The 23,329-nt window shown below is 46.1% G+C and overlaps 1 protein-coding gene across 1 annotated transcript in view; it reads left to right on the top strand.

The window, feature by feature from the left end:
• The window catches only part of stat5a (signal transducer and activator of transcription 5a), a 129,373-nt gene that overhangs the window by 97,731 nt on the left and 8,313 nt on the right, over positions 1–23,329 (top strand). The window contains 3 exon segments of the mRNA XM_071545535.1: positions 2,842–5,328; positions 13,784–13,987; positions 18,513–18,588. Coding sequence (XP_071401636.1) covers positions 2,842–5,328; positions 13,784–13,987; positions 18,513–18,588 — 2,767 coding nt within the window.

The following is a 23,329-nucleotide window of genomic DNA, read 5'->3' as shown; positions in this document are numbered from 1 at the left end:
CAGCATGCTAATGAAACACAAGATTACCCTCATGCCCTTTGACCTTCTGTGACCACAGCTCTTCCCCAAAGAAGGCCTGGAAACAATCAGACCTGACCAGAGCCCCTCCTGCTATCTCGCCCTCCTCCCACTCTCTCAATCTGCTTTCTGTCTCACAGAGCTTTCTTCACATATCCCCAACACCCCGGCCAGCGTAGATCTCCATCTGGTTGATTCTGTAAACAGCTCCAAAAGACCAAAACGGAGGAAATACTGACTCGCTTTTTTGGTGTTTTTGGTTTTGAAAATAGACTTTCTGACCACCGGCGAAGCTGTTGACTGTAGTTTTCTGTCACAGGAGGCAAAAAGAGCGGGAGCTGGTGGCTAGGGAGATTAAAGAGCACAGGATGGGGGTTGAAATGTGATCTCATGATTACGGCCTCCAGATGCATCACTATCTATATAAGCACTAGGGTGGGCAGGGGGAAGGATGATATTTGTGAGGAAACAGGAGCGTAGGGAGTGGCTGTGGGAGACAGCAGTAGGAGTGGGCAGTGATACCCTGGTCCATGTGGCACTTGCTGTGTGAAGTGGTTGACACGTTCCCTTTACTCCTAGATTAACTCTGTGAGAGAGCTGGAATAGTGCTCTCCTCCAGCTGAACCAACAGACCTTACCCTCCTTACCCTCCTGGTCTTGGAGCTGGTTTCTGATTTACCATGTGGCCACGGTTCTTGGCACCAGCTCACACAACAACTGCATGCCAATGTCAAGTGCTTCTTGAAGGGGAGAAAATAAATGCTTGCATTTAAGGCCAAATTTTTACTGCTCCTGTGGCGCAGTCCCCATGGTGTGCCCAGGTGGAGTTTTCGCCTGTTCTCCCGGTGACTCCAGGCTCTATTTTATCATCTCAAACCTTTTGACTTGGGTGGTCTCAACACCACTGGGCCACAGTGCTCCATCTGGGCGTGAGACCTCTGAAAACACTGTAGAGAATTTCCTTGCTTTGTAACTCTATTCAAAGTTATTCTCATTTTTTTTCCATAGGTTGTACAGCGTTATTAAACCCGCCTTTGAGGAATTCCAAATCTGTGCATCGGGAATGAGGGTATTCAGTGCTTATGTTGAGCAGAGAGACGAGATAGAGGTCATCAAACAAGGGCAAAGCCGGAGAGCGATGATTGTGTCATTTCCCCGGCTTTGCGTCAAGTGGCGCTCATTAATCGTGATGAGGTGTCGGGCGTCATCTGCCTCTGGCCGTCAGGTGGAAGACGGATGGCCCCGAGGTGCTTCACTGTGGCTGGAGCTGAACCATGCTCTGGGGAGATCCATCAGACCTGTATAGGCAGCCATTGTCCTGTGGGGAAGACATGCACACTCGTCCACAACCCCGGGACCCTCTGCCTCCCTCTCTTGCTTTATTCAAACAAAAAAGGCCTTAAAGACACAGAGGGCGGGAAAGAAGTTGAGATTAATTGGCTTTGCTTACATTGGCGTGTCACCGGGGTATTACGGCTCACAAAGATAATTTGTCTTTTGTCTGTCTTTCAACGATGACAATCTCAGTGGCTTGTGCCCTAGAATCCTTAATATATAACACAGTAATTTGTGGATCAGTTTAAGTTCAGATTTAAACTTAACTAATGTACTGTACTCTGTGGTATGCATTTTCCAAGTCCAAACCAGGCCAGCTGCATCCAGGCTATCCAGCTACCACAGTCCTGTGTGGAAGTAGGGCAGGACTGTCTGTCTGCTCTGTGCCAGCTAGGCTCACTTGACTTGCAAGCAGCTAAAGTTCAGCCGTGGCATGGCAGGTGGTGTGTGGAGCATCTGTTTTACTACTTTCACATGAGTTAGGCTACAGACAGAGTTGTTTTTGAGAGAGAGACGGTCTCCTCAGAGCTTCAACAAACTTTGCAGTGCCTTTGGAATCCACTGGCAAGAAATGCATGTATTTATAAGAGGTTGCCCACAGGATGAATATTTAACTAGCAAATCTCATTTGCAGTTATAAGGTAATGTGAAACCCTGCAACTCTTTAAGGCCCTTAACTTGAGATTTGAGCCAAGCCGAAATCGTATATGCAGTTTCATACCCTATCATTACAGCAAGCACTGCTCTTTTAAAAAGAAACAGACCTCATGTGGCATGCATTATATTACAATTTGTCTTGAGGGACAACCGCAGAAGTTACACTGTCTTCACATGATGTTATGCAATTTGAACTATGAGTGGAATAATTAGACAAGGAGTTATGCATTTTAAACAGGCATGTGATTATCTCCGAGGCTAATGTCTTCGTCTGACATACAAAGAGCTGCTTTGAATCTATTTATAAAGAGTGATTGTTTTTTTTCCCAATTTAATAATCAAATGTCAAAGCAGGCGCTTCATGGGGCCCATCCACTACTGCATCCTAGCTCTGTAAAGATGGGCCCCAGCATGTTGGCTGGCCCCTGGGGAGAAGAGAAAGAAAATAAAGATTCCCACCAAGCAGTTGATAACTGGGTGTTTGATGGCAGGTGGTTAATATAGTCTGTCAGAGCTGTGCGTTCAGCAGCTCAGCACAGTTCACCACTGGGGGAGGTAAATCATCTCCATCTTTACCTTTCAGCAGCATGACAGCCTGTGTTTAGATTTAGGATTTTTTTTTTTTGATTTATTGTGCACACATCCATCTAGGTATAAAGCCTCACTGTGATGAAGGGCCATCTCTGCTCTTTGTCTCCTGTTGTTTTTTTTCGCCTCTCCAGTGTATGTAATCATAGCTTAGGCTCCACTGCTGTATCCTGAATTCAGACACAAAGTGTAACCAACAAATCTTTCTCTACCCCAACCCCCACCCCCCCCTTCTCTTTCCAGGATGGCTCCAAGCAGAGGCAGGTGAGGAAGAAGACGGTTTCCTTCAGCTCCATGCCGAGTGACCGCAAGATTAACAGCACAGCTGCCTGCATGGCCTTCATGATGGAGGGCTGTGAGATGAAGAAGGTGCGCTCCAACTCACGCATGTACAACCGCTACTTCTTGCTAGACCCAGACATGCACTGGCTGCGCTGGGAGCCGTCCAAGAAGGATTCAGAGAAGGCCAAACTGGAGATCAAGAGCATTAAGGAGGTCCGTCTGGGGAAGAAGACCCCAGTGCTGCGCAGCAATGGCCTCTCCGATCAGTTCCCTGATGAATGCGCTTTCTCTATCATCTATGGGGATAACTATGAGTCCTTAGATTTGGTGGCCAGTACAGCAGATGTAGTCAGCAGCTGGGTGATGGGCCTGAGGTACTTGGTGTCCTATGGCCGGCATACTGTGGACATGGTGGAGCCCAGCCAGCCCAGCCTGCGAACTTCTTGGATTGGCTCAGTGTTTGACCTGGCGGATATGGAGAAGGAGGGACACATAGACCTGTTCAGGGCCACCCAGATCATTAAAGGGCTCAATCCAGGAATGAAAGAGTCCAGGATTGAGCTGAAGTTCAAGGAGCTCCAGAAGGCCAAAGACCAATACGGAGAGGGCATTAACATGGACACATTTGTGGAGGCCTACTGTGAGCTCTGCACACGGCCAGAGATTTTCTTCCTCTTGGTGCAGTTCTCCAGTAACAAGGAGTATTTGGACAGTAAAGATCTAATGCTGTTTGTAGAGGTGGAGCAGGGTGTGGAGGGTGTGACAGAGGACATGTGCAGGGATATTGTTCAGAAATTTGAGCCATCTGCCGAAGGCAGGGAGCGGGGCTACCTCTCCATTGACGGCTTCACACACTACCTCCTCTCCTCCGAGTGCCACATCTTCGACCCCCAGCACAAACGTGTGTGCCAGGACATGACCCAGCCCCTGTCCCATTACTACATCAACTCCTCACACAACGCCTCCCTCCTGGAAGACCACTTTTGGGGCTCCTCAGACATCAGCAGCTACATCCGAGCTCTGAGGATGGGCTGTCGCAGCCTTGAGGTCATCGTATGGGACGGCCCAGATAATGAGCCAGTGGTGTATGTAGGCAGTTCTGTAGCCTCACAGCTAGCTTTCTCTAAGGTCCTGGACATTATAAACCAATACGCTTTTGAGAGCTCTGAGTATCCCCTGATCCTCTGCTTGGTAACCCACTGCTGCATCCCCCAGCAGAGGGTCATGGCCCAGCACATGAAGAAGATTCTTGGGGACAAGCTGTATGTTGAACCCCCCAACAAGGAGGAACACTACCTGCCCTCCCCAGAGAAACTCAAAGGTAAAATCCTCCTGAAGGGTAAGAGGCTGCCCCCCAGCTGCACGGACACTGAGGGGGAGGTGACGGATGAGGAGGAGGGTCTGGAGATGTCCAGGAGAGTGGGGGCTGATGAGAAGGACCAGCTGAATGGCTTGGGCTGTAAGAGACTCAGGTTGTGCAGGGAGCTGTCTGATCTTGTGTCTCTCTGTAAGTCAGTCCAGTTCAGGGACTTTGAAATCTCTAAGAGGGACCAGAAATACTGGGAGATCTGCTCCTTCAATGAGGTGGATGCAAACAGGTTTGCCAATGAGTTCCCAGAGGATTTTGTCTGTTATAACAAGCGCTTTCTCTCCAGGGTATATCCCACACCCATGCGGATTGATGCTAGTAACATGAACCCCCAGGACTTCTGGAAGTGCGGCTGCCAGATTGTGGCCATGAACTACCAGACCCCGGGCCTGATGATGGACCTCAACCTAGGCTGGTTCAGGCAGAATGGGAACTGTGGCTATGTACTGCGGCCGGCCATCATGAGGGAGGAGGTGTCCTACTTCAGTGCCAATGCTCGCGACTCTCTGCCGGGTGTGTCCGCCCAGCTCCTTCACATCAAGGTCATCAGCGGGCAGAACTTGCCCAAGCCCCGTGGCTCTGCTGCCAAGGGTGACGTTGTGGAGCCCTACATCTATGTGGAGATCCACGGAATCCCAGCTGACTGTGCCGAGCAGAGGACCAAGACTGTGTCCCAGAATGGTGACAACCCCATTTTCGATGAGAGCTTTGAATTCCAGATCAACTTACCTGAACTGGCAGCACTGCGCTTCGTGGTGCTGGATGATGACTACATTGGTGACGAGTTCATCGGCCAGTACACAATACCGTTCGAGTGCTTGCAGCCAGGCTATAGACACGTCCCTCTCCAGTGTCTGACCGGGGAGTTCCTGCCCAACACCACCCTGTTTGTCCATGTAGCCATCACCAACAGGCGAGGTGGAGGCAAGGCGCATAAGAGGGGCCTGTCTGTTCGGAAGGGCAGGAAGGCCCGGGAGTACACCTCCACAAAGACCACAGGGATCAAGATAGTGGACGAGCTCTTTAGAGCCTCCACCCAGCCTATCAGGGAGGCCACAGATCTCAGAGAGAATGTGCAGGTAAGGAACTGGATAGTCATTCATCATATTAAAAATAGATTTCATCTTGTATTTCAAAGGTAATAACATTTTGTCCTTTCTGTTTAATACACTGAGGAAAGTTAGTCAGTTAAGGTTAGTCTTTATGAACATATGAATGCTGCTCCTATTGTCATTCAGCTTGCATTCCGCTATGTGATAAAACTGTTCAAACATTTAATGAGTACAAAAAAAGTCACCAATCGTGACAGAGAAAGCAAGGGCTCAGTATTCTTACTAATGTTTGTAATCACGTTGTCTCTCTTTGAGCTTCAGTGAATAGGAACAAAACTGCTTTGTGTTGGCTCAGAGCTCATCTGAGTTCACTGCTGTTGTGGATAGAGCCTTGTCGCTAATTGTGCTCTATTAATGTTGTAGAAGAGGGGACTACTAAAGCGACAATGTTGTACAATTAAGAGGTTTATGAATAGTGTAATCATTAATGGGGGACAATTAGCGCCCAGGGGAAAGGGCCAGGTTGCTAGGCACTTAGTGTACTACTTTAAAACTCCACTTGATGAACCAGTTTAGATCAGTAACTGTTTATTTGGCTGACAGTAGCAGAGGCCTTTCAGTGCTGCTTGTCATTGTGTTTGTGGCGACTGAAGGATGTGATATAAAGCTTGTCTTATTTTCTTTGGTCTTCCTTTGGTCTTTTCTTTGGAGATAAGGAGAGGCAGTGAGCCTTTTACATGCCCTGTGCTGTGCATCATCAGTTGTCTGGTTTAGGCTGGCAGACTCTTGTCTTGTCTGACAGCTTTCAAAATAGAATCCATCTTGCTGTCTACTTTGAACTTTATTAGCTGTCTGAACTGTTGACACAGCTCCGTCTCTCTGAGCTGTTTAGCTCCATCAACAATGGTCCATGTACCTTGGTAATGACTGTGTTACCTTAATAAAAGATCAGCTAGTGTATTAAACAGTGAGAATAATTATAAAAAAGCAACCAACATCATAAACTATCATAAAACAGCATAAAATAAATAAAAACAAGTAAAAATAAGAAGGCACGATGAAAAGATAAAAATCAAGGGCAAAAACAATATAACAGTAACAATAATGAACTGAAAACAAGGTGCATTGTCAAGCCCACTGTCAGTCTGACTTCTCTTTGGTTCCCTATTTCTTTGTCCCTTTGATTCCATTCCCTTTGTACCCTTGTTTTTGTGTTTGTATCCCTTCTTTCTGTCATTCTTTATACTTCGTTTCTTTACTGAAGTATCTTATGTGCTCTGATTGTTTCATGTGGAGGCTTTAAAATTGTAGACCCATAACCTGTTGAGTTCAAGTGAATGGGATCAGGCAGAATGCTTCTTTTTTTTTCCAAGTTCTGTAGTTATGTCAACATGACAGAGGTGCCATGACAGAGGTGCCAAGAGGATGTTCTTTCTTATTGAATATTTCTATAGCAGAGATGTTACCTTGTGAACCTCGCGAGTATATTTTCTTTGGGAGTTAATATAATGATTTGTTATCTGCTAGGGTCTCAGAAATTCCCTGATGTGTTGAAATGCCCATTTTTTCTGTGTAGCTTGGCTGTGAATTGTAACAGGTCTCTCCAAGGACTTTGAACGGCATTATGCCATTGGAAGGATATAGGCTTAACAACAGCAAGGCATCCATTAATGTTGAAGTCTTCTTTGAGGAGGCATAAAACTAGGCCAAGATGCATGCATGTTCCTCCAGATACTTGAAGCTGATGTAATGCACTCCATATTACATATCCAGGTCATAAATACCAAGGTCTGTCAGTCCGTCTATAGGGAGCGAGGCTGCGGTAGCTAGCCCATTTTCTCTCTTCTAACCTCAATCTAATGGCATGGCAAACAAAAGACCAGACCAAACTAAATAGACAGAGATGTGATTAGAGATCCTGTGGCATGCTGTCATGCATTTTTCAGTTGTGGAAATAGGCGTGTTCCAAAATAGGACATCATTTTCCCCTCCAAGACCCTAATACAGAGAGAGATATGTTTGTGTTCCGGAGGTGAAATTGATCCTGTAATTTTAGAGGTAGTTATATTAGAAAATTATAGCCTGAATGGGATAAGAGGAGGGTAATTTTCAGGAAAATCATTGGAAATAAAAGTGTGAATACCAGTGAATAACGAATAACGGTGAAAAAACGTGTTTCCTCACTGATGGTTATTTGCCTAAACAAAAGATTATGATATTTACTTGCATAATCAGAGTGTTGCTTGTTTGAATAATCTACATTTGTGACACACAGATACAGCAACAATTCATCATTATTAAGTCCCAAGTCTTCACTCGACTGTGAGTCAGCATGGGAACCAGTCATGAACCAGACATGAAATGTGGCTTATTGTTAAGCCAGTAAATCTGACTCAGACTAATCTAACACATCCTGGCTATGATTGAACTCCAATCAACTCACTTCTGCTAAGTATGGAAATAATCAGAGGCATGCCATGTGTCATAGCTGACACTTTAATCTGTTCTGCAGCTCTGAATCATCTCTCATTGGTAACAAATGGCCTCAGAATCTATAGGCCTATATGAAAAATGATGATAGGTGGATAGATAATTGGATATGAATCAGTGAATTATTCACAGCATTTTTTTTTTAAATACGACAAACAAAATGGCCCCAGCCACTGCTCCTCCAACCACATTTCCCTCAGGTTTGACATGTTAATTTCCCTTATTGAAATGAAGAGATGAAACGGGAGAGAGGAAGGCTTTAAAGAAGATAAATGAAGGCCTCCTGAAAAGAAGGTCTTGGCCCTTTAAATATAATAAATAGAGAGTTGTGGAAGCTTTATGTGGAGCCTGGGGCTTTGGATCTGTAAGGCTAGAGGGCAGCCACAGGGCCTGTGGGCAACAACCCACAAGGCAGCAGCCACTTTTAGCGCTGGCGCTGGCAGAGTTGTGTCTTAATAAAGAACTGCGTGTCCCCGGAGTCTCAGCCGATGACTCCCACAGCAGATAAGAAGGCAGAGGAGAATGGCCTTTAAGAGACTGAGGCGCACACACCACACACATCTACTGTAGCCACATTCGCTAACATCTCCCTGATATAAGGGCATATGACCTTACCACCCAAGTAAGCAGTGCAGCACTAGCACACACACACAATTACGCACATCAAATGGTGCCGTCAAAAGCGTTATTTCACCTCGCCGAGCTCTTACAAAACTGCTTTTTATCCTCAAAGTGCCACGCTTCCAGGTGGTCCGCTTTGAACAATACCAGAGAGAGTACATCTGACTATGAAAGAGATCGGGGAGAGCCGTGTACGTTGACGGGGCAGACACAGAGGGGGCGCCATGTTTCGCATGTGTATCTAGGCAGCAAATCGATTATGCCTCACTAGGAGACTGAATGAGGTCCCTTCCTGGGTGCTGCTGCCCATGGACGCCGTAAAGCGGAGCTGGAGCCGGAGCCGGAGCCGGAGGAGGGCTGCCGGCCTGGATCTTTGTTTCCCCGAGAAGATTGCGTGCCAGCATAGGCTCTGCCTCATTCACTACCACTCAACACTGTGGGCCAGAGAGACAGAGACAGGGAGAGAGAGATAGAGAGAGAGAGAGGGAGAGAGAGAGAGAGGCAGGAAGACAGAGAGAAAGAGACAGAAACAACAGCAGTGTTGTAACCGGACACGCAGCTCTCATTTGGGGAATGTAGGAAGAGGGGTAAAGTGGGGGAAGGGGGGGTAATTAAAAACACAAGCCCTCCGTTGGGTTTTGCAGCACCGCGGGCTGGAAACAGTATGGCTTTTATTGCACAACAATTATCTAAAAACACTCACACACACACACACACACACACACACACACACACACACACACACACAGACACACATGCGCAGAATTATACAAAAGCGTAATGAATGGGAACAACTTATACGTAATGGCACACTCTCAGACATAAACACACGCAGTCACACAAACTCGTACCTCATCCACACACACACACACACATACTGCAGCGTTTAATCCAGAGTCTAATCCTACAATAATGCCCCTTAGCTATTCTGCTGTACTCTAGTTGCCAGCAGTATGTTTCTCCATGGCTGTGCTCGATGGCCCGCAGGGTGTTAACAACTGTGGCTGAGGCTCTGCATACAGATGCCTGCTAAGTCCCCTGGCCACCCTCTCTGTCTCCAGGAAGGTCGGGCCCCACAGTGACAGGCACATCCTCTGGGTTGGGGGTGGAGGTGGGTGGGGGTGGGGAGTCTCTCTGCCGGCCCGGAGGTCTAGCCCAGGGAGACAGCCCTTTCCCACACTGCCGAGCGGCGAGCGTGTGGACTGATTCCCAAATACTAGCACTAGCTCTCGCTCTCTCTAAATTGTTTTTCGCTGCGCTCTCATTCATTCCATCCCTTGTTTTTCCTGCAGCTCCATGTTCTCTCTCGCTCTCTCTCTCTCTCCCCCTCTATCTCTCTCTCACACACACACACACGCTCTCTCTCTCCTGTCTTTCGTCCCTCATCACTTCTCATCATTGCCCTCTCTCTCTCCTTCTCTTTCCAATTTCAGATTTTGCTTTTCATCCCTCAGCCCAGATTGCTCTTTCTCTCTCTCTCTCTCTCTCTCTCTCTCTCTCTCTCTCTCTCTCTCTCTCTCTCTCTCTCTCACTCTCATTTAACCAAGCCAGCCGATGGGGTGCTGTGTGAAAAACAGTGGGCCTGATTTGGTGGCTCAAATTCCCATGCCGGCAGAACAATGCTATGTTGTGAGAGGCAGTTGCCCAGGGCTGCAGCTCAGAGCCTTGAACCCAAACCTGGAGAGACTCTGGCCCGCTCTGGCCTGGATGGGCTGGGAAATAGGAGTGACAGAGACAGAGGGATAGAGCACTTCAAACAAAATCTTAAAATTGTATTTCTTTTTCAAATGAGTGAAAAAGTCTGTCAGTTGGGTGTGATTATAATTCCACTTCTTTCCAATGTAGTTTCATTTGTTTCTGAAATATCTTGAAACAAGGCAAAAGATTTAAAAAGATTTACATTGGAAGCAAGTGAAATTGTCTAAATAACCTGTTGAGGTGGAGAATTTTTTTTGTAGTGGAGAGCTAACATGTATGCAGCACATACTGAATAATACAAAATAGACAGCAACGCTCACCTGACATACAAGATTTAATTGCCCTCATGTTCTATGGTCCGCTTACTGTAAACGTATGCCATGCTATTTACTTGATTTGCTTGATTAAATTAGTTATTCGGACGGATTTATATTTTCAGTGAGAGCAAAAGGATAAATACCGAGATAAGGGGAGAAACAGCAAGAGGAAGAGAGAAGGAAGCAAGAAAGCGAGAGGGGAGATAGAGAAAACAAGAAAGTGAGAAAGGGGGGAGGGACTGGATGTGCTTTAGCGCCTCCAGGCTGGCTCCGGAGCCTCTGGGCTGTTGACTGAACATGCTGATGTTATGGGAAACTGCTAGCTTTACTCTCACAAAGTCAAACACTGGTCACTCTCTTATCTTGTGTCTGCTCTGTGGGGAGTATCAAGATCCCCCTCATCAAATCTGCATCTCCCAACCCAAGGTCATCGGCAACATGTGGTTGCAATATTTGCCATTCCACCAGGACCAGAACTACTTCAGCTGCCAAGTACAATAGTTCTACAGGAATTTGCGTTGGTCATGTTAGTGCAAAGGCATATTACATTACATTACATCATTTAGCAGACACTTTTGTCCAAAGCGACTTGTGTCTTTAGATGTGTCTTTAGTCTCCGCCGAAAGATGGGCAGTGATTCGGCTGATTTTGCAGATGTTGTAGAGGGAGAACCTACAGGAGCGGGTTGCCGCTGCAATGTAGGCAGAGCAGGACAGCTGGTCATCCGGGATCACCCCGAGGTTCTTGACAGTCTGAGAGGGTACCACAGTAGTGTTGTCAATGGAGATGGAGAGGTCTGTGAGAGGGCAATCTTTCCCTGGGAGAAAGAGTAGCTCCATCTTTTCAAGATTGAGTTTGAGGTGGTGCACAGACATCCAAGCACTGATCTCTTTGAGACATGCAGAGATTCGTCCATCAATTTGTGTATCTGAGGGGGGGAAGGAGAGGTAGAGTTGAGTGTCGTCGGCATAACAGTGATAGGAGAAGCCATGAGAGGAGATCACATGGCTGAGGGATTTAGTATAGAGAGAGAATAGCATGAGCTCCAGGACTGAGCCCTGAGGGACACCAGTGTTAAGAGTGCAGGGTCTGGACAGAGATCCCCTCCATGAGACCTGGTAAGAGCAGTTAGATAGATAGGATCCAAACCAGGAGTGTGCAGATCCAGTGATTTCCAGTTCAGATAGGATGGAGAGAAGGATTTGGTGGTCAACTGTATCAAAAGCAGCAGACAAGTCAAGGAGGACAAGGACAGAGGAGAGGAATGAAGCCCTGGCAGTGTGCAGGGTCTCTGTGACAGCAAGGAGAGCTGTCTCAGTAGAGTGAGAAGCCTTGAAACTGGATTGAAGAGGGTCCAGGAAGTCTTTCTGGGAGAGATAGAGAGAAAGTTGGTTGGAAACTGCTCGCTCAAGGGTTTTGGATAGAAATGAGAGAAGAGATACAAGGCTGCTTACTGTAAACGTATGCCTTGCTATTTACGTGATTTGCTTGATTAAATTAGTTATTCGGACGGATTTATATTTTCAGTGAGAGCAAAAGGATAAATACAGAGATAAGGGGAGAAACAGCAAGAGGAAGAGAGAAGGAAGCAAGAAAGCGAGAGGGGAGATAGAGAAAACAAGAAAGTGAGAAAGGGGGGAGGGACTGGATGTGCTTTGATACAGGTCTGTAGTTCTGGATAGAAGCAGGGTCAAGGGAGGGTTTCTTAAGAAGAGGCTTGGCTCTGGCAGTCTTTAGAGCTGCTAGAAACGAGGCCTGAGGACAGAGAGGAATTGATAAGGGTAGTTAGGAAGGGAGTGATGTCGGTGGAGATGGTTTGGGGAAGAGTGGAAGTGATAGGATCAAGGGGGCAGGTGGTGGCTCAGTTAGACCTGACAAGTGTGAGGACATCTTCTGGGGAGAGGGTAGAGAAGGAAGCAAGCCTGGGGACAAGGGGCAGGGAAGCAGGTTTGGAGTAAGGAATAGTGTTGTTTGTGGCTGGATGATGGAAGGAACAGCTGATGTCATCCACCTTCTTAGCAAAGTGACAAAATCATCAGCTGAGAGGGAAGAGAGAGGGGGGGTGGGTTGAGGAGGGAGGAGAAGGTGGAAAACAGAAGAGGCAGAATACTGGATTTCAGTAATGAAGAAGGAGGTCTTTGCTGTTGACACAGCAGAGGTGAAGTTGGAGAGGAGAAGGTGGTAGGCAGCAAGATCATCAGGGCGCTGCGATTTTCTCCATTTCCTCTCAGCTGCCCGAAGCTCTGTTCTATGAGTTTGTAGAGATTCAGACAGCCAAGGAGCGGGTGGAGAGGCTTGAGCTGGTTTAGTAGTTAGTGGGCAGAGAGAGTCAAGAGAGGAGGAAAGAGAGGATAGAAGAGTAGTGGAGGCCTCCTCAGTGGACAGGAGAGAGAACTGTTTGGCTGAGGGAAGCGAGGAAAGGACAACAGAAGAGAGCGAGGTAGGTGAAAGAGTTTTTAGGTTGCGTCGGGTGGTGATAGTGTGAGTGGATGTTGAGTGGGAAGTGGGGGGTGAGATGGGAAGGGAGAAGGTTCTAAAAGTTATAAAGGAAGGTTATAAAGTATTGACAACTAACAGAGTGTCAGAGCACTTACAAAGACATGGGGGTTACAGTGACAACAGGACCTCATATACAGTGACAACAGGACCTCATATACATTGCGGGACAGTACAAGACTTACCATGGACCGTAGAAATGTTTACACTTGATCTTTCAGTTGTGGAATGGTCTCTCTAAGAGATCTGATCCAAGGCCAGCAGTGGTACTTGTGATTCCAGAGGTGGGGGTCTTTAACCACATACACACAATATTGTCTGGTACGTATTTTCATTGCATTTCTCCTGTGTCTACCACGGCACCTCGATCATCAAGAGGCAAATTCAGTGTCAGGCTGACACTTCACCACTTCATACTTGTGTGCGCTCAAACTTTGTCCTTGGTTGACAGCTCCGGAGGAAATCGTTTTCTACAACTCGTATCCGTTCTTTACTGAGCTGCATCTAATAAATAAAAAGGAAATAAAAGTCCCGAATGCGGCGTACAGAATTGATTCTTGTTATTTATGTCTTTTCTAGTCTAGTCTAGTCTAGTTTATTTATATAGCCCTTTATCACAGTCAAGTCTCAACAGCTTTACATACCATAATAGACATGTCATATACCACACTACATCATACATATACATACTACTGTACATCATATACTGTACATACTTCCTATACATAATTTACTACATCATATACATACTATAAATCATTTATTACATCATATACTAGATCATGTGCATACCTTTCATGTGTGATATACTGTAAGTCTTACCCATAGTACTATCTGTGCCTGTGTGTGATTCTTCTCAGAACGCCATGGTGTCCTTCAAGGAGCTGTGTGGCCTGACCCCCGCGGCCAACATGAAGCAGTGCATCCTGACGGTGTCCACCTGGCTGATGAACAGTGAGCGGGCGCTGCGGGTGACGGTGGACCTGAGTGAGACCTACCCCACCATGGAAGCCCAGGGTCCTGTGCCGGAGCTACTGCGCAAAGTGCTCACCGCCTACGACATGGTAGGGCCACCGGCACACACAAATGGGCACACACATAGGTGAAAGTGTGTGAAATTTCAATATTGTTGCGAACGGTTGAATTCACTGTTAAGCTTTTTAAACGTTCAATACTTTCATAGCCTGGTTCCAGACTCCTGATTTTGTTGAGTTTGGTGTTGCTCTAGTCAATGGCTTGTTCTCGCTCGGAGAAACAATCGAGCCAGTCACCGCCTTTGTGGACGGGACTAAAGTTTGAACTGTTCGTGCAACGGTTTTTCATTGCCGTTTGGGCAGAATAATATTTGTTGAAATCACCCCCTTATCCAACATATTCGACTGGACAGTGGACTGCAGCAGTCAACACAAAACACACACACACACACACACACACACACACACACACACACACACACAGACACGTGTTAATAAGCATTGATTGGACTCATAAACACAAGCTGGTGTTTATATGACTGGTGTTGATTTTAAAACTTTTTGTGTTAAATTAGCACTGACAGTTTCACTGTGTATGGGTCTTATGCACTGTGTTATGGTGAGACAATAATAGTCTCTCATTGTAGTGTGCAACATCCCACAAAATATCTCCTCCTGGTAAAGACGGAGTAAGATAAAATGTCAAAGCACTCAGCCACTTAAGTGTGATAACAGAGCCTGCCCTGCGGCACTGTGATAAGCACTTCCTGCTCGGTGCACATCTCCATGCTTTGCTGCTTAGCTGCTGCACATACATAAATAAAACAGGAGAGCGCTCAGGAGACGGTTAACTTGCTCCCTGTTTTGCCGCTAGTTTGCTTAACATTTGATTCACACATTTGCGCAGTGTGTTTTACAGGCTCTTTTGACCAATCAGATTGTCTAGCTGGAACTGTAATTTCAGATGTCCCACTCCATCCTGCCTCCTCTCTTACAGCAGCACTCCATTTTTCAGCACTTGACATTGGCACGGCCCAAAAGGGGGTTAGAGGACCCTACCCGTAATTAGTTATCACCCGCTGTGTCCACCCTCCACCCCTGTTCTCCCCCTCTGTGAGGCTTGGTGGGAGCCGGTGAATTGGGTCATGAATGAGAAGCAAGGTTGCCGTGTCCACACCGCTCAGGTCGCTGGCACTCCCACTGCTGACACCTACAGGGCTGCGCTGACATCAGGAGCGCCGCAGCGCAGCTCCAAATAGCATCTACTCCGGCTTTTATGAGGCTTCGCGTCGAGCGGGAGGCCCAGCGCTGTCAGAGCGACTCTCACGCTCCAGTCCACAAAACATTTTCAGGGGACCAGCAAAGATGAAGGCACGACAAAACCCCCTGTTCTAGAGGTTCGCAGCATTTCTTGTGAACACCCTAAAAAACAAAGTTTGGTCTACTCGCAAGGCCTTTGACACCAAATTATGTTTATTGTCCATTACCTGGCTATTATGTTGGATATTTATTATTTTGTATTTTTTATTTATTGGATGCCACAAGAAAAAGACATCAGAATTATCAGAAGCATGCTAAGAAATTTTTAATAGCTCTTAGTAAACAGGTATCATGACAGTGACATCTCTTATACGTATATACACAATACAGTACACAGTATATATAAAATATGTCACTGTCATGATACCTGTTTACTCTGAAGAAGGTCTAGTAAGACTGAAATGTCTTAAAATGTATTAAATGGTGATAAATTGCAAGAACTTTGATCTGACGCACCTGTACAAGACGTACAAGAAGTTTTTAATAGAAATATATTTTTTCACATTCTATTAATCTGCTTATTTGCTGCAATATCCAGAGGTTCCTGTATGTTGTATTACATCAGAAGTTTGCAGTATTCAGGTGATATTGCAGCCTGAGGAGCTGAGAAAATAATATACAGCAGCTTATAGCTTTGTCCTGAGGCTTGGGCTTGGTCAGCTGACTGTTTGTGTTTGCCTCCCAAAGACTGACCCGCTGGCACACTCCCCACTCGCCAAGAACAGAGGGTCCAGTGTGTGTGTGTGTGTGTGTGTGTATGTGCGTGACTTCATGGGTGCATGACTGCCAACACCAGGCAGTTTACTGTGGAATATCAGTCTGCAGTGCGTGTCCTCAGTCACCCCCATGTGGGCTGCAGTCAGCCAGGCGTTGTAGCCCTCGGCTGAACGGAGCCTCAGCACACTGCAACCGCATGGTCAGAGTCCCAGAGGCCATGCATGCACACACACACGCACATGCACACACACACACACATGCATACACACACACAGACAGATATGCTTATCTTACTCTACTTGTGAGGACCTTCCACTGACTACAATCATTCCTTAACCTTAAAGGAAAAATCCTGATAGCTTGCATTCCTGTGATATACCTTGCATTTCTGGACCCATTTTGTTGTTTGGTGGCATATATTTCTTATTCCTGTTGATAACTGGCCAAACGTAGACCGAATGTCATGTTTAGATATTTCCAGTGCAGCGACAAAGGAGTTTGATACCAGGAAAATGTTCAGCTATCTAAAACATCAACGGTAAACATCAGCTTTGGGTCAAAGAGCATCAAAGAGCAAGAGCTTCTTTCTATAGCCTCCATTTTGCACCGACGTTCAAACAATCATACAGTAGCCTCAATAGACCAGAATGCAATGCAGCCACAAGACATGTTGTGTTTTGAGTAAGGGGCACAACTTGCTTTTTCTCAACTGGTAATACTTCCTCTCTTGCTCTTACTATACTATTGTTATAACTCTAACTCTTTCCTACACGTACGTATATATCCCACAGCTGAATGCAACAAGTTCACCTCCGTTCTCTGGGGGTTGTCGAAAGGCATTCTGGGAAATGTAGGAAATCACTAACTGAAGTAGAAGTAGATGGGGCAGGTTGAGGGAAAGTGGATACAACAAAAAGGTAAATTACAACACATCATCACAAAATAACTCCTGGAACACATTGAACATTACAGATTGATGATACAGAGCAGTGTAAGTGTATCCGGGGATTGATTTTTCCATTAACCCTCATCGCTAATGCTGTCTTAACCCTAACCTCAACCATAAACCTATAAACTTAAACCAGCTCCTCGAAGAAGAGAGGACTGGCCAAAATGAGATCACTTCGCAAAATGGTCCTCATCTAAAGGTCTCAAGCTGGTTCTCACAAAGATAGCAAAGGAAGAGCACACGCACGCGCGCGCACACACACACACACACACACACACACAGAGCATGAGAGCCTACTTCCTGTCTCCCTGCTCTGCTAACAGGAGTGTGAAACTTCATTAGCTTCCTCCTCAATGCTGCAGGGCCAGTCCAGCTGCTGCTCCTCAGCCTGTGGGAGGATGTTTAGGGCTAAAAGTAGAGAGCAATGTGCTTGTCAGATTCAAAAGTAGAGGTGAAAATAGGAGGACTGCACCTCCCCCACCCATGGTCTCCCTGCGGCACCAACAACCATGTAATTTGACTGCTGATATCACCGAAAATATGCTGAAATGGGATTCGCAGGGTGTCTGGCTACAGGAGAGAGGACAAGCCTATTCTAAACACCTATTTTGCGTTTTTGCTGGCTTGTCATGATGTTAACCATGTCGTCTTGTACATGTGTGGCTGTCTCTGCTATCAACAGCCTTTATGATGGTGAGATTCCATGATATTGCAATGCTAAAGGACATAAAGAGAGACTGTTAGAATAAGCTGTGCCTTGCAAGTGCTTGGATTGCCCGTGTGTATGTATTCCCTATCTGTGTCACTTCTCTCATGAGTTTTATCTACTGCTCTCTGTGGATTTGTGTTTTTCACCTCATTTTTTACAGCATTTACACAGGCTGACACTGATCAACCTACAATGAGAGAACGCAAGTGATTTTAACTAAGTTTCCAGTCCTATTAAGCTTATTTTGTGATATTTTTTTGTGAAATTATCTAACTGCACACAGGCACATAATCCTGCTGGTTTCAATAACTTTCACTTGATACATGCCAAAATGACAAGAAATCATCATAAAACAATTAAGAAAATCTTGGAACAAGAAACTTCCTCCAAGACAATTTCACTTTTACCAAGTAAATTTCCTGAAACAAGTTACATTATCCTGAAAAGAAAAATTATCTGCCAGTGAATGGATGATTTCACAAAAAAAAAAATACGCTTGATAAGTCTGGAGTCTCAAGATAAAACAACTTCTCAAGTGTGTTTTTGCAGTGCTTATAGGGTTCAGTGTCAGCTCAAGACACTCTGATAAGACACATGGCTGTTGTGGGGATTGAACTTGTGACCAGCCAGCTAATGGCCTCCAGGGACCTTTCAGTGGTGGAATTGCCCTAGTGGTTAGATTAGACATTTTTGTGAAGTCTTTCCCTGTTGGTATTTCCCTTCGCTTCCTATTTACACATACTATGGAATTCCCCCGTGTTTGGCTGGGCGTCTGTTCAAGGCTTTCCCTTCCATTTCATGGTCATCTTACAGACACAGCGCTCCGTTTGTTTGGCTTGGCCTCGGAAGGTGTCAGGGGACTGCAGCGTGACACCGAGATGCGTGAGATGCAACCTAACCTCGTGTCCTCTGTCTTGCAGATGATCCAGACCAGCAGAACACTGATCGAGTCAGCTGACGTGGTCTACTCCAAGCTCACGCAGGCACAGCGGGCAGGTAAGATCCCCTCAGGAGGAGCCGAGAGCCCACAACAGCCCATTCTGTGTATTCTGTCCACACTGCCAAACATGTTCATATTAACATGTCATCTAGACTCATGTTCAGGCTTAGAATCTTATTTTCCTCAAAATAAGGGAAAGATTCTGCCATGAAATAATAACACTTGTTTTCAAAGAAGTTTTCCTTGTTTCATGAAAAAAAAAAGCATCAATATCTTGACACAAAGCAAAATAAGGCAGATCCCTCCACTAGTATCAAGAAAGTGACACTTGATTCAACACAAGTCTCTCACACAAATAAGTTGATTTGCATTGGAAACTATCTGAAATGATCTGACCTCAGTGGCAGATTTTCACTTGATAAAGTGAAGATAAATAAGATTGTAAGACTCAGTGCTAGGTTAAATGTTAAGATGATATTTTTAGCATCCTACTGGTTCATGGAAGAATGTGTATCTGCAGCCTTCAAACATATTGTGTGTGCTGTTTAGTAGAACTGAAGCAGCCTACCTACTCCTACAACAGCTCCATCAACATTTACATCTGTGGCTGCTGTCGTCAGAACAGGCCATTCATCAGTGAGTCAGCGCAGAGTGGTTATCATGTCAGTGGGCAGGTGAATACAATCAGCCAGCCACACAGAGAAAGAGCTGCAGGAGAAAGAGGACAGAGAGCATAAACATCCTTTCAGAGAGGGGGAGAGCTGAAAAGGTTTGACAGAGTGTGGAGTGAGAGGGGGAGGGATGGCGAAATGAAGAGAAAGGGATAGGATGGAGGTAGCATTTCGTCAATACGCCGTTTTGAAAGGGTGCTGGATGTAAGAGGTCCAGCCTTTTAGAAAAGAGGACATAATTGACCATAATAATATCATTAGTAGAGAAATGGCTCCAAATCAGAGATCCTGTGGCTTGTCTTCCCCACTCTCTTCTACCGGGAGAACTAATTGTTGCTCATTTGCCCTGCTTCTCTCAGCAGGACCGCTGCTGCAGACCCTCCCAAATGGGAGCGCATAGATTTGAATGCTGACATCAGAGGAGGATGAATGATGACAAAACTTATTAGCATCATCATGTTTGTTTACCTCACAGTCCAGCTTAGTGGGCAGTGCTAACCAAAAACAAACCCTGAAACGACAGATGGGCCATGCAACAAACTGCAGCACACAGACTCACAGAGTTTTAAAAATTCAGGATTTTGTACAGTAGGCCTTCAGGGAGAGCTGGAGTAAACAAAGCTAGAAATTTGTATTTTGTGGGATTGAGTTCAGCCACCACTATGGATTTGCGTGTGTGTGTGTGTGTGAGAGAGAGAGAGAAAGCGAGAGAGAGACTGAGCAAACTAGGAAGGCTGGCTCATTGGCACATGCCCACCCAATATGCCAAGGCCGATGAGCCAATTTAAGCCTGCTATGCCCTGCTTCACTCCCCCCTGTCACACAGAGGCAGGCATATGTCGCCCCCCCACCCCCACCCCTTCCACCCCGTGAGGCCAAGCTGATATTCCTGCCGTGCAATTACCCAGGGATGGGGGTTGAACGGCGGGGGCTTGAATCAAAACGCTCTCCCTTGGCTCCGCGGCTCCCCAGCCCAGAGCTGGAGAGCACCGCAGGATGCTTCCTCAGAGCCGATGACTGCAGGGCTGAGAGCTTAAGCCTCACACAGCCACACACACACTGTCAGGAGTATTGGAGGGTGATGGGTAGCTTATTGTTGCCGTCAGGTGAAAACCTTGTATCTCCAAAATGTCAGCTTTTTAGGAACTAAGAAAGTTGTTTTCAATCTGACGACCACTGCGTTTTTGAGGTTGTACAATGACTTTTGAAAGGGCTTCATAAGCCCAATAAAGGCTTGAAGAACTTTCTCACCCCATAGAGGATCATGTAATCCTTCCAATCCAATTGAAGTGAAAACATGAAAATCCTTAAAATTGGAGTTGCAAGGTTTTCCCATGACAACAGCATTATGTAATAAGGAAACAACGGAGCGGGGAGCTGGAGCGACAAAACAGGAGCCCTGGGGGGCCTCAGCCGCATGCCAAACATAGCACTTTCCCCAGCGCCCGGGCCCCACTCCCCCGCCCCCAGCACAACACACACATGCCTCCGATCCAAACTGCCGCCATTCTCAGATGTACAGAGCTCCCATGCCTGTCCATTCATGTTCCCAGACAAGAAGGGTGTTTTGGTGGTGATAAGTGAGGCAGAAAGAAAATGAAAGGAAAAAATAGAATGTCTGTGGTGAAATACAAACACAGGAAGCCATATTGTTTAGGGGTTTTTTCAGTAAGGCAGCTTTTCCTCTCGCATACATTGGCTTTCCAGCAGCCCCACAGAGAAACAGATGCCAGACCCAATGCGGTTTACCTAGATGCTTAAATATATTCACCCCCTTTGACTGATTTTCAAAATCCATTTATGTAGTTTTTTTATGTGTTTGAGATCCATGCAAATTAACCTACTGCATCAAATCAAAATAGAAATGTGCTCTTTGTCTCCTCCTCCTAAGTTTTAACAGTACAGTTAAATGCAAAGGAGCTATGATCAGTAAATATATCTATGTGACATCCTTATTACAATAGAACTATCCCAATTAAGGGGGATTCTGTCATTTCTGGTGCATTTAAAAGAAAGTAAATTATATAGATTATGTAGAAAATTGCTGGGGCTGTCAGCTACTGGAGAGCTTGTATTCGCCCCGAAAGTGCTTTAATTCTTTTACCATGCTGTATGTGTGAAAAAAACAAAGGTTGCATCTTTAGTAGCTTTCTCCGATCTAATTTTAATTAAATAATTTAATTAAATGTCTGAGCACAACGCACTGTCATAACATTTACTCACTTGTCTGGCAGTGCTACTTCATCTCCACAGCCCGTTCTGTCTGAAACCCCAAATGCACTCGTTTTGTCTTTGTCCCATTTCTAACTTAATCCCCTAGAGAGGTATAAACGTGGAGGACATTGGGAGGAACTGTCTTGTGACAAAAAAGCTGCTTGACTACTAATTGGCCTCAGCCAGCGGAAAGCATGAATTTCCCTCTGTTGATGGACTGACAAGTGTATTTGAATGCACTCTTAGAAGCCATCTCACAAGCCATATGATTATGTACGGAGTGAAGGTGACAACAGCAACAGCTCAAAACAAGAGAGAGAATCACAGGGGGAGGTATAGGAAGAGAGAGATAGTGAATTTGCATGGAATTGAAGGTCTTGTCCCCTTGATTGATTTGGAAGCTAAAAGTATAATTTCCGTTTAATGGCTATGTGAGAAGCGGAAAGAGGTGCTATTAGAGGATGGGCTGTCAGCAGCCGAAACAGAACATGGGAAGTGCGTGTGTCTGTCTGTTGTGTGTGTGTGTGTGTGTGTGTGTGCTGCATCTAGGCTTAATTCGAGGCCTTTGATTGGACCTGACACTTTCACCTAGCCGTTAAAAGTGCGCCCTGCTCATCAGCTAAATGCTGTTGTGACAGAGCCGTAATCACAATGATGCAGGAGGCTGCGATCAGAAAAGAGGGGAAGGGGAACCATGTGAACTGAGCAACGTGAAATGTTTGGCACGTTGGCAGATTCGTCACTGGTGCGCTGGGTGAACAGAACCGCAACACAGGACGGTTTTCGGTTGCCATGGATCTTAACTTTCCAGCAGCCCCCCCCCCCTCCTCCCCCACCTCCCCTTCCTCTCTCCGTCCCCCTCTGTTCCGTTTATGCCCAGTCATTATTGCAGCTAATCAGTTTAATTTGGGCAGTGGAGCTGACGTGTTGATGAGGATGGAGAGGTGCTGGATGATCCCCCCTGGGCACTATTGATGGCTCACCATCACACACCGTTAATGGGGGACCAGGCAGACAGCTGGGACGCACACTCTGGCACCTCCAGATGCTGCTGCTGTGTGTGTGTGTGTGTCAGTGTATCCTCTATGTACGCCAGAATATGCATCTGTTGGTACATGCATCTATAATGTGCTGTTGCATATGAATGTTTGGGGCGTACATGGAGGATCTCACTGTATTCCAGATAGGCGGCGGGGCAGTGAAGTGGTCAGGTGTCTGGTTTGAATGTAGCCCAGCATCCTGCCATGTTTAAAGCAGGAACAGGTGCTAGGCCTGGCGCTAGCTTACTGTGTGGGTGGAGGAGCGCGGGCTGAATGACTGACAGAGCCACGGCCCGCCTGCCTGCCTGCCTGCCTGCCTGCCTGACCATGGTTATTTATTGATGTCATTTCCCTTGCAAAGACTCTCTGACCGACCGCTCTGCCTGTGTCGGTACGGCTAGCAGAAGCTCCACATGGAATCCATTACCATGGAAATGCAGGGGATGAAGAGATCTCCCTCCCTCTGTCTTTCTCTCCCTCTGTACTGTACTTTCATTGTTTTCTGGCTCATCAGAGATGGAAAATCTCATTCCCTATTGTTTGCAGTAATGATATTCTGGTTGTGCTCTGCATCGCTTATCACTTGTGATGAATTAATGAAACTCTGCTCTGACTGTATACTCTTCCTCTCACACGTTTTCTTGTTTTTGCCGTTTCTTTTCATCAGCTCCTTTTCTGAGATTCTGTTTGATTTAATTATTTACTTACCTTTCTCCCTTTGCCTGTAACCGTCTCTTTCTCTGTGTCTGTAAGGAAGAGGTGCAGCTGCAGTGCTCATTACAAAGCTTCTCTCTATAAACTTTTACTGAAGTGTGTGTGTGTGTGTGTGTGGGGGGGGGGGGATGTCGTTGTCCCCGCCTGTCTCTGTCTAA

Source organism: Centroberyx affinis, unplaced genomic scaffold (assembly GCF_046629955.1).
Source record: "Centroberyx affinis isolate AG114_WGS23_722 - 3 ecotype Tasmania unplaced genomic scaffold, CSIRO-AGI_Caff_v1 ptg000255l_1, whole genome shotgun sequence".
NCBI classification, from domain to species: Eukaryota; Metazoa; Chordata; class Actinopteri; order Beryciformes; family Berycidae; genus Centroberyx; species Centroberyx affinis.
This window is presented reverse-complemented; position numbering and strand designations above follow the sequence as displayed.